The 15,118-nt window shown below is 38.6% G+C and overlaps 1 protein-coding gene across 4 annotated transcripts in view; it reads left to right on the plus strand.

The window, feature by feature from the left end:
* The window catches only part of ctnnd2a (catenin (cadherin-associated protein), delta 2a), a 256,392-nt gene that overhangs the window by 224,806 nt on the left and 16,468 nt on the right, over nt 1-15,118 (plus strand). For all 4 annotated transcript variants that reach the window (XM_075452088.1, XM_075452090.1, XM_075452089.1 and 1 more), the window contains exons 20-21: nt 11,566-11,815; nt 14,210-14,294. In XM_075452088.1, coding sequence (XP_075308203.1) covers nt 11,566-11,815; nt 14,210-14,294 — 335 coding nt within the window. The remainder of the gene's footprint in view (nt 1-11,565; nt 11,816-14,209; nt 14,295-15,118) is intronic.

The following is a 15,118-nucleotide window of genomic DNA, read 5'->3' on the forward strand; positions in this document are numbered from 1 at the left end:
GATTTACAGTTTTTGTATCAATTCGATTCAGTCCTTCAAAACCAGACGTATTAAAGTATCCTCAGGCTATATGACCATTTAGGGGTAGAAAAAGCAACTCCTGAAATGCCCGGTCTTTATAATATTGACATGATTAGCTTAACAGACAATTGTGTATACCCATATTTACTTAAATACTGACTATAGAACTGGCCTTTTTTTTTAAGTGGTTTCTATTCCCTTTGTATCATAAGTCTAATGTGAGTACAGTCTTATTTTGATCTGCTCACATTTGTGCAGTTTAAGCTATTGCATTATGTTGTTAACACAGCAGCAAGCGGTGTTTTATTCCAGATGGAGATTGGTGAGACAGCTGGAGGATCTCCTCACAGCTCCATCTCAGCAACAAGCAGCGCATCGCTCTGAACTTTACTATTTGTGCAAACGTGGAAATTATTGTCAACCCAGCAACCCACTGCAGTGACGAAGTCACAGCTTCTCTAATATAACAAAAAGTTTTATTAGAGAACATTTGTGCTAAAGTCCATTTGTTGCTGCAAACCTGGAATTACCTCGAGGTGGACACCAGAATAGTATAATAATTGTAATCGTAACATTATCTTAAATTGGCTCTTTGAGGGAAATTCTTCCCCTTCATTTGTCTTTAGAAAGTATTAGGAGTATTGCTCAGCCACTGTGTGACACCTGGGGACTAGCACTAAGCTAGTACTTTGGTCAAGACAAGTTTGAAATACAATTTCCACCTTTATGTTGCTGTTAAAACGAAGGGGCTCTGTGGACAGAGCCCCTTATGTTGTAACAGGGCTGTTGCTGGAATACATTTGCAGGCATATCATCCCATCTTCTAATTTGCTCGTAATGGATTATTTTTCTTGCTTCCTCTCTTTCTCGCCTCATTCTCTTCCACCTGCGATATACCAGTGAAGGAGGTAGGAAGAGAGGCATTCAACAAAATGAAACATTGTAGCCTCTGAGCCATCATATTAAATCATGCGTTGAATACGACGTACGGAGCAGCTGCATCATCTCCCCATTATTTTCTTATAGCCTAAAGTTGAATTCTAACTATGAGCACAACAGACACCTTATATATAATAATGTTTGGAAATGTGTAGACAGTGATACAATTTTAGATATGTCAGCTCTTTACCAAAACATATACAAATTTCACGTGGAACCCTCTTTCTCAAATATCATTAAATAAATTGTTAATTTTAACATTAATTAAAGAATATTTCACAGCCAATGACTGCCTGAAGTCTGCAACCCATGGACGTTACCGTTTGTGAATCTTTCCCATGTCCTGACTGCAAATGTATTTTTGCTCTTGGGCTCCCCCTACTGTTGTGGAATATAACATCACTGTACTGAAAACAAATCTCCAGGCTGGTATAAGTCACAATACAACTGCAGGTTTCTATCTGCAACATTATTGATAATAACTAGTGACCCATTGCAACTGGAAGCTATACATGTCTTTCATCTTCTTACTTCCACACGTTTTAAAGGTAATGTTGTAGCCAAATACTGTGTCAGTCTGATGGAGGTTGATCAAAATGTCAACTGTCCAAAGAATGCATCTCCCAAAAAAAAGTTTTGTTTTTTTAATACAATGTATAATACAAATTATAGCCTTTCTATTTTGACCTTGTGGTGGATCCTCTCTTTAAGCTTTTATAAAGTTTATATCTCTATATATTCTTTTTTTATTTAATTTTATTCTACTTTCTTAAATTTTTTTAGTCTACTTTGATAATGAAATAATAATGCTTCAGTGTTACCATCATAAGGATGCTGTAGTCATCCACTACTTATATCTGCATTGTATGTGCAGGCCTTTTTTTAGCTGCTCACTCAGTAGGAGTTGTTTTTGTTCTCTGATTGTACAGCTCCCAGATGCAAATACTACAATCGGCTCTAGATCTATGTGTTCTTAACTGATGAATTGATTATAGATTATAAAACTAACCCGCACCTAATCATGACACACCTTTTGAGCCAACTGTACAAATGAACTGTTCCAAGGTCATTGGGTTCCAGACTTTAAATATTAAGTGCTTGCAAAGGATACTTGACAACGTATTAAAGATGATTATTTTATTCATGGTTATGTTCAATTTCCACCTTTTTAGACTGGCTTTTAATTGACCACTAGTTTTTGCCTAAAAGAAGCATGGAACACACACTAAATGGATCTCATACGCAGAAAACACGTGACCATGTAATAGCAGAAAATGCACAGGCGTATTAATGATGGCTGCAATGATTTGGAGGAAGTCCTACTGTCGTCCACCTTGTCAAAGGGTACTTTTCATGACTCTCCCTTATGACTCCTCACATCCTCTTTCCCAATGACACAAAAAATCATTCCCCCTTACTTTTATGGAGGATGTTCTAATGCCTTTACTACATTTAGGAGACAATGAGCCGGAGAGAGGAGGCTTCTGCAGGCAAGCATATGCTACTATTCTCTCTTACATCCTTGCTGGAAAGGGGTGATGGGTAAGGAAGAGATGAAAGTTGAGGAAGTGAGAGGACACTTTAGCATCATGGATAACACCCACATTTTGATGTGACACTAAGAATTTCTGCATAACCTGTGCATTTTCTGGTGTGATGAGTCAAAATGTCTGCTGATGGGAATTAATCTATGTTTCTTAATCAGACACACTGTTAATTTGATTTTTTTTAAAGAAGTTACATAAGCTCTTAGGAAACCATGGAGTGTGTCTCCAGCAATAACGTAAAAAAAAACAGAGCCAAAATGAAAGTGAAAACAACATGCAACAACTAAATAAGTCAGGTATCTCTCTATCTAAGATAAAACAGACCAATATGGACATTTATCTCATCACACATGTACTTGAGTCCTGAAATGTTCCATAGATGCTCAGGAGCAGTGTCATGTGACAATGCAAATGTCCACGAGGACCACGACAATTCCTTCAGACTTCTTGCAGATATTTTCCACCCAACCCACAAGGCGTGGACAATTTGTCACTTGAAAATCTCCAGTCTTCATGTGTGAAAATGGCTGGAGACACATGAACAGACATACATACTTTGCAGTCACATATTTAAAAAGGAGCTCATAAGAAGGAAATACAAGGCATTGCACCTCTATATCTCAATGAAGCAAATAGTTATTTTCTGTTGCATTATAGTTTGAAATATTACTGAAACTAAGGTTCAATATATGGCAAATGAAAAGGTTGTTTATTTTCAGTGGTTTTGTCTTACAGATCAGATACTTGCCAATTTTAATTTTTCAAAATTAAAATTTCATTGCTGCAACTAGACAATTTATGAAAGGGCTCTTAATATGATGGCTCCATATATTTAAGTAGTCACATACAGTAGAAGGCATTCTAATTTTCTGGTCAGCAACTTTTTGTCAATGTCTTGTTGAGACTGTCAAATAGTGAATGATAATACCACAATTCTTGCCACTGGCACTCGGTTAAATGCAGAAAGAAAGTCTCCAAACTGCGATGAGAAAGTGAAGAGAGGAAGAGAAAGGGTGAGATGGATCAGTCAGGCTAGAGTTTTTGCTCCTGGCAAGGTGTGTGCTGATATGTGTCGACAGAGAAGAGGCAGAGGCCAGACACTCCTAAGAAATGAGCCCCATTTGGCCCATCTTCACAAACTCTATTCAGCACTGTGGCTTTAAACTCTAGACTCAAACGCCGTATGTCTTTGCACTGTGCACTACTGTAAAAAGCCAGTTTAACCCCAAGCGACAAAGCGATTTCACGGAACAGCTGGCATGTCTTTGTAGGATCAAACTTTCCCTTAATCATGGCTAATCTACAGAAAATTACCCCTTTCTAAAAAGTAAAAACTTAACATTTATCCCTTAAAACTCATGCACAAGTGTTTCATAAGCTGTTAGTGCTGGTAAGTTTGGCATCAGTACCATGTGGGGATTGTAGTTTGCATGAGAGCTCAGCAGATTGCGGTGAGAATAATCTTTCACACACAACAACCCTTTGTGTTAAATCTTCTGCAAAGCGCTGTTTGATTGGATCAAAGCAAGACGAGCTTGAGGAAATGAGCAAGGAGAGGCACAAGACTAGACATAGACCAAGTCAGACTAAGACAACTGAATATAAGCGTGATGGAGGATGAGATGAGAGAGCAATGACTGCTAACACCCAACTGTATATGTATGCTTAAATTCCAATCCATCTGAAATTTAATTTGCTGCCCCATTGACGTCCCTGCGAATCATTCTTCTCATCTGTCAACATTTTTGTCTTTCTCCTGATTTCATCTCCTTCATAGTTTATAATTTGCATAATATACTTCATGGCTGTATAGCAATAAATGAGTCCCATTCAGTGCTACACTGTATGTCAACGCAATTCTTCCCCATTTACTTACAGATGGTAATTTTACACACATGAATTGGGAACAGTACTAGAATGCCAAAAAGACTCAGATTTTTTTTTTTTTCTGTTTTGATAGAGCAGCCATTTACTGACACAGTGTGCCAAATCCAAACCAAGGTTAGGTTTAATGAAAAAGTGATTAATGCAGAATTTTGAATTCATTTAAGGCATTTAATGAGGTAATGGTTTTGTATAAAGTGACTTGCTCCAACTGCTAAATCTAATCCCTAATCGAGTCCCTTGATTTTGTATGAGTGTGTGTGTCTGTGTGTGTGTTTGTTTCAGGGTTGATTCTATTTAATTCCAAACATGAATTCCTAGTATGATGTCCCATTATGGTAATTGCAATACAATTTGTGACTTGTAAATTGGTTGTGAAACTTTCTGGATCAAACTTTTGGCATCACAATAAACAGATATGCTTCAGAAGATTCACAAACATCGCTGCAGCTTGAAGCAGAGACAGCACAAAACACCCTCAAGAACATATGACCTGTCAGTCTCTAGATACCAGATTTGTTGGCAAACTTCCTGCACAGGGGCTACAGTAATTAACCTCCAACATCAAACAAAGCTCTCCACTTGAGTGGCTCAGAACCATCTCTTTCATGCGAATCAGGGGGAGCTTGTTTTGCTGCACATCCTGGTTTAATCAAAATTAGCTCTTTTGTAATAGGTTTTGAAGTCCTATTTTATTTATCTATTTTTTTTTCTGATTGCTTCCAGAAAAAGGTTTCAGGGGATATGTTATGCTTAACTGATGGAAATACAAAATAGCGCTTGTCCTCATGTTGTCTGAAATGATGAGTCGATATGACTTTCTTCGACAATTCAAATGTTAAATGCATAAAAACACAATCGAGAACAAAATAAAATGCTAAAACAGACTGTAACAATGACAAAAAAATGTTTGTGATTGTTTCATTTCTTCCTTTGTCTTCCTCTTTTACCACTTTTGCTCCTGATTCTATTGTCACGTTACATTTATTAATGGCTTTAGCCTCTACTTCCAATCTCTTCCATTCATCTTCTCTTTACTATTATTTTGTTCACCTTCCTGTTTTCAGGATGAATATTACACCTTTTTCACTCTGTCTCAGTCTGCTCTTTTCTTCCTCCTCCTTCCCACATCTCCTCCTCTCATTTATCTGTCCCACTCCCACACGTCCCTCCCTCTCTGTCTCCTTCCCGTGTTGTTTCAGACATGAGCTCATCACACCTCACCTTCCCTCCATTGCAGTCTCTCGTTCTTTGTGTCTCGCGTTGATGACATCAGTGCCGGGGAGTGTTACTGTGGAAACCAAAGTAGTGCGCCACAGGGATATCACTAATTTGATGATTAAGTGTGTGTGTGTGTGTGTGTTTCAGAGTGCTATTTTTTTTTAGAGGTCAGCTACTGTAATGTGCAGATAGAAAGGGTGAAGAAATCTCAACTATTTCTCTTTTTTTTTAACAATTCACTCTCATTGCCACACATCTTTGTACATTGCAAGATTGCACTAAGCATGGCAAACATCTGCATTACACACTGAAGTGGACATCTTCCACTTTGTGCATTCCCTACCAAAGCAAATATTTTTAGAACACCACAGTGTCCATTTTGTGCTGCCCTCACCCTTGCCAGTTCCTACATATTTTGCCATCCGTGCTGTCAACAGACTGCACAGTTATAGGCATAAACAGCATTGCAAGACGAGCAGGCTGAAAGACAGTGTGTCCGCAATCCATTGACTCACACAAAGTTGATACACACTTCTCTGCTCCTTTATTCGGCAGTACTTTATGAAATTTCTCTGTCGCCTTTGGGATGATTTTTTTCTTGTGTGTGAGGGTTTGGCATGTCTTTTATCAGCACACTTTGTTCTCTCTGGCATTCCTCATCCTCTGTGCTTACATGCCAGACAGCAAGCACGACAGGCAGAGAGAAATAGGAATAGGGAACAATAAAGAGAAATGGAGAGAGGAACAGAAAGTGCTGCCCAGTCGTTATGCGATTTTTCTTACAGCTGTTTCTCTAGAATCTGACTCGTGTTTACATTGTCTTTTGAAGTGCATGGACACATTATGCTCACTGTTTTTAAAAGACATGTTTCATAGTTGTGCACTCATGATTACCTGAAAAAAAATGTCAGTTTAGAAACATACCCAATAAAAAAGTTTTGTTTTTTTTTCTCTCAGTGTATAGTACGTTTGTTTTCACATCTACACATCTTTTCAAGCGGGGCAACTTCTTCAAGTGTGTCTTTAATGAAGCCACAGGTTCCTTACAAGTGAGAAAACATCTCCGCCTTTCCTCCCTCTGTTCTTTCCCTCTCCTGCAGTTTTCACTGTAAACCCATCACCTGCAGACATCAAAGGCAGACAGTGTGGGATATAACTAGTATGAAATGCACCCAACATAGAAAGGCAGAATATTTTCTCACTGGGAGGCTACAGCATGCCATTTTCCAATTTGCCTCTATATCTGACCTCTTTAATCCTACTGTGTTTTATGTCTGTAGTCTCCCCTCCATTTGATTTATTTATCGGTGCGTTGAAGATAATAGACATCACTTAGAAGTGGAAAATCATTCTTTGGAAGGCAAGTTGTTGACTTAGCCTATCTGGGTGTGTTTGTTACTCTGTAAGCTGACGATGAGCCCGTTACTAAAAAAAAAAAAAAAAAAAAATGTTAGATTGCTGTAAATTTTCTCATGATTTACATTTCAAGGAGAAATTAAGTACATTTGGTGCCTGCCTTCCTCTATTGAATGGCAGTTGTGATATTTGAAAATGTGTTCAGGGTTTGGGAGCGTATGTAATCTTGGTGAATGATCATATTCACTTTGCGATCCTAATGACTAACATCTGAAGATGTCATGCATATCGCTTTCATGTTTTCAGTTCAGGAACAACTGTCTGTTGCTTTGAATGTGGCACCACCTGTCAGTAATGTGATGTACTGCAGATGAAGTAACCCAAGGGAAATTTGATTCATATCATACAGAGGCTCTGAAACATTTGATATGTCACAGAATAAATGATCCCAGCCTTTTAATTCAGCTCAGATGCTTTTAGCTGTCTCGTGTCAAATGGACAAATTTGTGAAACATAAAAAATAGCTTAAAGCCTCCCCTGGTTAGATTAGTATTGGTTGTTTAGGCAAACCTACGTATTAGCTTGATTAGAGGATTTAACACATGAATATTTTATCTTGGTATTGAATGCTATGGTTATGGTTATCTTTTATGTTAAACATGAACACATTTATATTTACTCTGGAAGTCGTCCTTGTTACTTATTTAGGTACTAAAATTGGGCTTTGATTCAGCCTCGAACATGCTCGAACAATTCTCAAAAGTTTTAGAAAGATAACCAGATACATTTTGATGTCTTTTTTTGTTCTGCAGCCCCCCCCCCCCCCCCAACTCCCCTCCTATCCCAGTTACTGATAACTGTGCATTAAACCATTTTTTTTTCTCAAACTACCAGACGCCACAACCAATCCGGCTGTTTCATCTTTCCCCACATCCCTGAGACAATTACCTCCAATTTTACTTCAATAACACTCTCTCTTCTCCATCAGTAAACAATCAAATCACTCCATTGTTGAGGGTAATTGGATCTCTTTAAATCAAATCAGCCATTATGGCCGCGATGAAGAACGGCCCGCTCTGTGGGAGTTTGTGACACATGAGGGAATGCAGCACAGGAATACATTTCTGGTTCTGCCCCTCAGGTAAAGATAGCTATATTGGAGGAGTTGTGTAATACAGGTTTATTAGGCTGTGCAGTGATCAGCACAGGGCTTGTTTCTCTCCTTAAGGACATGTTCCAGGTGTAGCTTACATTTCAGTGATAGAGAAAGTAGACGTAAGAAGGGAAGGGAGATTGCACTCCAGCATATAGAGGGGCTGTCTACATCACAGTTGGACTTTAATGTGGAATGCATCACCACCCACCCACAAAAATCCATCTTAATTTACTCTGCAGCTGTTTTATTTCTTCTCTCTGTGTGTAACTACTTGTGATAACTGTGAGGTTGCAGGAATAATTGCTACATAAAATTCCTGGATTACACACTTAGCCTCTGTCTGCATATACCAAGGCAGTGTTTCCCGGTCCTGTTCCTTGGGGCCCCCCTGCCCTGCAGAATTTGAAATGTTTTCCTGTTCCAACACACCTGATTCAGATAAATGGAGCAGCTAAGTAGCTTTTCATCAAGCTCTGCAGAAGCCTGGTAAAGATCCATTTGTTCAACTCAGATGTGTTAGAAGAGGAAAACATGTAAAAGATGCAGGGCAGGGGGGCCCGAGGATTGGGAACACTGTACTACAGGATGGTGAGTAATTACATTGGTTTGTATCTGTACTCTTTCTAACCCAGTCAGATTTATCATCAATAGCACAAGCATTTCAACAGAAAATGTCTACAGCAGGCAAACAAGATCAAAAGATTAAGCCGTAAAATATGTTTAGTTTTTTATTCGCATTGAGAATGCAGCTACGCCCCCTTTTTTGTGTATACCTGTATCTAATCAGTTAGCTTATTCCAAGCTCCAGATGTCAGACTGTGTGGTTCTAAGACAGCCAAGGAGAGTTCTGCTTTGATTTTCTTCCTTTTGCCTTTGCCATTTATTTCATTTAGAGTTTTAATACTTGTTCTATGAGAAATGTTACGAACATAGAAAGACGTATGCCACTGAAACAAATGCTAATATTCTAAAATTAGATTAAAATCAAATCTAATCTTTCATATAAAAGCTTTTCTTATCAAAGCAAATAAGTTGTGAGAAATATCACAGAAACGGAGCAAACAATCAAGAACTGATGCAAACGAGCACAAAGCCAGATAATGAGCAGTGTCTATGTTGGGGGGGGGTGTAATCTGTGTGTATGCCTAGCTGTATGTGTGTGGACCATTAAGGTGAGGTGTTTGTGAAATATTCCACAAGACAACGTCTTCCTATTAACAAGATTGTTCTTAAAAGGATTGGGGAAAATCTGCTTTTGATTTTGTGGCTTGGAGCACATTTCCCGATGAATTCGTCTCAGCCTATGTGAATATCTGCGTTGGCTAAATGCTCTCTTTCTTTCCAGAGGTTCCTATTCCTCTCCTGGGCTCTCTCATTGGTGACTAATGAGCTGAATCTTCCTTTATCGACATCCATATCACTTTCTCCGTATGATATGCTGACGGCAACTTATAAGCACATTCTGTCGATAAGAAGAACATTTTTATGCCTCTAATAATTTCTCAAGACTTCTCTGTATGTTTGTTATTGCTATTACCTGCAGTCAGTCGGGTGATAAATTAGTCCCTCAATTCATCAGTAAGTCAGTAGTTTTCAAAGAAAATTATCTGTCACTCCGTCAGTAAATAAGCAGGACAATAAATCATTCACACTCTAAATCAGTAAATAATTCAGTCACTCACTCAGAAATTAGTCAGATCTTTAAATAAAACAAGTGAATTATTCAGCCTTCAGCCAGCAAATCAGTTAAGAAATTAGCCACTTGATTCAAGTCAGTCAAATAATGAGTCTTCCACTTAGGATTCAGCTTAACTTCAGTTTCAGAGCCAAAAGACCGAAAGACAATGGCTGATTAACCTCTATTCATCCTGCCACTCTCTGATAACACTTGGCCAATTAACTCACAGCTTCATCCTTTTGGCTGGAGTGTGCGTGTGTGTGCATGCATTTGGTTACATTTACATGACTGTGGGTGCGTGTTTGAAACATCAGCTTATGTCTTCAAGCCTGTTCACATAGGCAGGTTTGAAAGAATATGACAAAAATCCTTGGGCGATAAACATTTAAGAGTTATCAACATGATTTGGGGATTTACTACCAGGCTACAGTGGTGGATTGGTCACATCTGCCCATATTCTTTCCTGCTTATGAAAGAAACAAATCTACATGCTACGAAGATGTTTTATTCCTACTTTTGCTTTCTGTAAGATTTAATGTATTCAATATACCTACACGAGTTGTGGAAGATTGGTCATCTCGTCCAAAGTGGCTGCTTAAAAATCAAGTGGTAGTTTTGTAATGTGCTGATAGAAAGAGTTGTTAAGAGGTGTTATTTGAAGTAAAAAAAAAAAAGACGTTTAAAAGCCTTCCATTATATACTAGTTATTTTTGTCTAAGTGTTTTTTCAGCTTCAAAAGACAATGTAATAGAAGTCTTGAAGATGATACGACTGTGGATTTTGTCACTTACACCTTTTTTCCATCTGAAGTTTCACCTTTGAAGAAGAAATGTTTCCCACTGATGAACTCTTCGGCATTGCATATACACAAAAAGTAGCATGATGCTGTTTTGAATTCTATCCATGCTTCAGCTACACACTTCACATATAGGATGATTCATTCTTGTGGAGGTAACTGATGGAAGTGTAGCCTTTCATGTGGATGGGAGCAAAAGGCTCATTCTAGTCTTTCTACTGGAAAGTCTTTGTTCAAATTAGATTTTCATTTCAGCAATAGTTTATTATTCAACATTCACCTCTGTGTCCAGATTGATTGTTCTGTACCTGAAACATGACCTGTGGGTTCTGTCCCACGATGCTTAAGACAATTTCCAGTGTAATTGACAGATTTTATGATGGTCAAGACATTTCTCACCCTTTGGCTACTGCTCATGTTTGATTCATCTCCCCTTGTCACCTTAGTCAGCACAATCACATCTTTCATCTGTTCTGTTCTTCCGCTGTCTTCTGTTCTCGTTACCTATTTGTGCTGTTCTGTCTGACCCCTCTCCTCAGTGAAACACTCACATGGGAAGCTCCTCAGTCAGTCGCTTGGTAAATGACTCAGACGCCTCAGGAAATAGCAGCCAAGTGTTGCCCGAGTCCATAAGTCCTTGCTAATTTGATCATTTAGAGAGTGTATTTTAAGAGATTTCTTTTTAGTCTAACTACAAACAGGTTGAAATTTTAAACGTATGTCAGCAACTAAAATCTTTGTTCAGAGAGATCAATAGCATTTATTATTCAGAATTTTATTTGGGAATTCTACAATTCACTCACAACCATGGTCAACAATGATAATTAATCATAATCATCTATTTGAATGGATATTTAAACTATCATAACAAGCTCTTCGAGATGTATTCTGCTAAATAGTGTACAGTAAATAAACTTGAGTCAGGATTTTCTAAACCCTTTCCTCTCTTTTCTCCCTCAAAACTCAGGTAAATATGCCATGAGGGATTTGATCCATCGCCTACCAGGCAGTAGTAGCAGCAGCAACAATAATACCACCAGCACTGGGACCTCTGGGACCACAGGTCCTCCCAGCAAGGTCATGTCAGACGATACAGTAACTGCCATCTGCTGTGCACTACATGAAGTAATCACCAAGAATATGGAGAACGCAAAAGCTCTGCGCGATGCTGGTGGGATCGAAAAACTCATCGGCATTGCACGCAGCAAAGGAGACAAGTGAGTAGGCCAAAGTTAAGAAGGAGTTTCATTTTTGTCTGTATTCAAAATTAAAATTTACATCTTCAAGTTCTACAAAAAAAATCTTTTTTGCCAGAGTAAAAGTTCAGCATCTTTACATGAAATTATAAAATCCAGGTTTTATGCGTCACATTTCTTGTGATGCACTTGTGATGTAATAAATATCAACTGTTGAATGAGTTAAATTGGCCTCTTAATGTATATTACAAAGTGCTACTTTATCATTTGAATTCTGGTGCAAAATTCAGAATTTAATCGAACGTAGTCATTTAAGAAGCCAGCTGGTTTTAAACTAGCATACCATTGGACTCTGTAGTGATAAGAGAAGATGTGAATCTGTTTAACCTTTGGTCTTGTGCAATGGTTTTCGATTCAACATCTGCTTTTGTTTAAGCTGACATATTTTTCTCCAAAAACATGACCATTTGAACAGCAAAACTTGGCTACAGTAAAAGCTTGGCTCAGATTTTTTTCAAGCAACATTTTGTTTGATAAAATAAGTCATTCCATTGAGAAACATTTGCACTAGGGTTCACCCGACCACTTATCCTCTTGAAATGCACTTGTATCGGTCCCACATCGGGCACAGCAGAGACCCTCAATGGATGCGATTATAACCTGGGGGTAACGATGTATCAGAACAGAACCGTGAAGAATCGTGCTCTATGCATTTGTGTACACAGAGCGGATTTACCTGCAGTGTTGTATACATGGCTGTTAAATTGTTATGGTGACATGTGCTTTGCATTTTTTCAGATTTAAACAAAGATAATTTCCTGTCTCCCAACGTAAAAATGTTCTCCCAACCCCAACGGGCTTCAAATACAATTAAAAAAAATACATTTGTTCTTACCCTTTTACATTTAAGAAAAGCCTTTGCTTTGCTTAAGTGAGTAATATGTCCTTCAGTGACAGAATGAGAGGTCGTCATTCTCAAAGATACCCCCCCCCCCCCCCCCCCCCCCCGGGCCCCCCGATGGTCAGTAGGGAACCATGCCTTATTATTGCCTCACATCAATAATCCATAAGTTGACAGCTGGACAACAAGGAAGATGCAGCCAAAATGTAACTCCTGTTATCATAGAAGACCAAGCAGGGTGTTCTATATTGCTGCCATGGCAACCAGTAGGTCAGGGGTTGCCATGACACCTGGTTGTTATCAGCCAGAGGTCAAATGTTGATTTATTGTTATGGGGAGAGACTCTGTCTATTTAGGGAAGTGTGCTCAAGGGCACCATTACAGAGAGAGATGAGGTGCAGACAGAAACCTCCATAAATTCAAATTTCACAGTGACTGTTGTTATCTGAGGAGGATAGGCACTGTGGATAAATGCTCATTATCAACAGTAACATGGTATAATCAGACAATTATACACTTTTTGATTGAGAAAATGCCAATTACGTTACGACCATACAATACATGAAAACTGTCTATCAACTGAGGAGTATGAGCTGAAAAATGCACTGAAATAAAAAATGAATAATTTACCTCTGGGGTTCTAACCTATAGCTTTGAAAGAGTAATTGCTAGAGCACATCCCTACCGTACTACACAAACAGCAATATTATTTTGGCAGCACATGAAGCGCTTCATTTCATAGAAATGTGTATCTTACACTCTGACTAAAATCAATTGCTGCAGTCAGAAAACAGTCATTTTGATTTGTTGGAGTGGGAAAAATGCTGGTGAAATTAATAACATTAATGACTCCGTTCCATTCAGTGTCGCAGTCAGCTATGGCAGTGAATAAGCATGCCCAATGGCAAGATCTACTCCGAATAGAATGCAGCCATCGTTAAATCTGCGCTTTTCCTGCTGTGTCATGTCACAGTGTCTGCTCTGAAAAAGGTTTGTCATTAAAATTTGACATGGATCAAAACTATTTGATGATGCTTTTTATGGGGCTGAGGCTACTGCTGTGCACAATGCATCATTGTATAACTTTTAAACATTGTGTTAGGGCAGCTGCAATGATTTACTCTTCATATCATTACTTAATTTTTCAATAGTTACGCTTGTGTTAAGCATGGTTTTTAAGAGGATTAATCCCCTCTTTGCCCCTTGTACACGTGAGAGGGGCAGAGCTGAAGAAGTGACTCCTGCCTTAGTCATTTTTCAGCTGAGTGGCAGGTAGGGGGCCATTAACATGGCAGAGTGGGTCATTGTAAACTCATCTTATACTCTGCTTTTGCTCAACGGAAATCATTCTCGTTTGAAAAGACCAATGACTGCCTCACTCTTTAAGCCATTACAATTTACACTGCACATCTTGTGCAGCTGGAAAGGAACGTGAAACAGAGTAACATGGCAACATCAAAATAAATGGAGTCCAGGGGAAATAACTCTACATCGTTTTCTCAATCTCTCTCCAGACACTCAGCAAAGGTAGTAAAGGCAGCCTCTCAAGTCCTCAGCAGCATGTGGCAGTACAGAGATCTGCGCTCCCTCTACAAGAAGGTAAGTGTAGTACAAACAATGTAGTACTAACTGTGTACTACTACTTTAGCTTGATTGAACTCATTTTTGTCCATTTTACTGATCATATATTGCGTCACTCTTGCCTTCATGCAGCAAAGGAAAGAATTTTTGCTTGCCAGACACCAATCTGTCAAATGACTTTCATCATTAATCTCCAGCTCACAGACACCTGTGTTGTGAAGGAGCAAGAAAAGTAACAAGCTAGTGGCACAGCGTGCCAGATATTTAATTAGGTAGAGGTAGCTCTTGTAATGATATTAGGTTTTGTGAATCCCCCTAATTAGAAAGGCATTGCTATATTTGGCATATTGGCCTTGAACTCGTTAGGATGAGGGGTTTTTGCTTTCACTGGGGCAGATGGAGAAACTGATTCAGTGAAGTAATTGAATACACACTTGCATCCTGTTGGTGCTTTGATCAGCTGAAGATTTTGGTTTATGCTTCTGGAAATAACATGAAACCTCACGTGATGAACTACTACTGCATATGATATTTCTTCTGGTCAGGACTCGTCTTTGTTGTTTTTGCCTAGGTTCACCAAGTTTAGATCTTTCCATCCTGTGTCCAACCACATATACCTGAAAGCTACCGATCAACAATTTTTAGAATTAATAGAGAATTTAAATTTTCAAATGTTTAAAGGTCTGACTTGCCAATTTAATTTTGACGATTCCAGTTCATTTTTTTTAAAGAATTACTGTATAATCAACTGATTTAAAAGTATTTTTGCTTAAATTGAACATCTGTTATAAACAGTAACCACATATAACTGACGATTTCTCCAAAACTCCACCTGGCTATAC

Source organism: Odontesthes bonariensis, chromosome 20 (genome assembly GCF_027942865.1).
Source record: "Odontesthes bonariensis isolate fOdoBon6 chromosome 20, fOdoBon6.hap1, whole genome shotgun sequence".
In the NCBI taxonomy this organism is placed as follows: Eukaryota; Metazoa; Chordata; class Actinopteri; order Atheriniformes; family Atherinopsidae; genus Odontesthes; species Odontesthes bonariensis.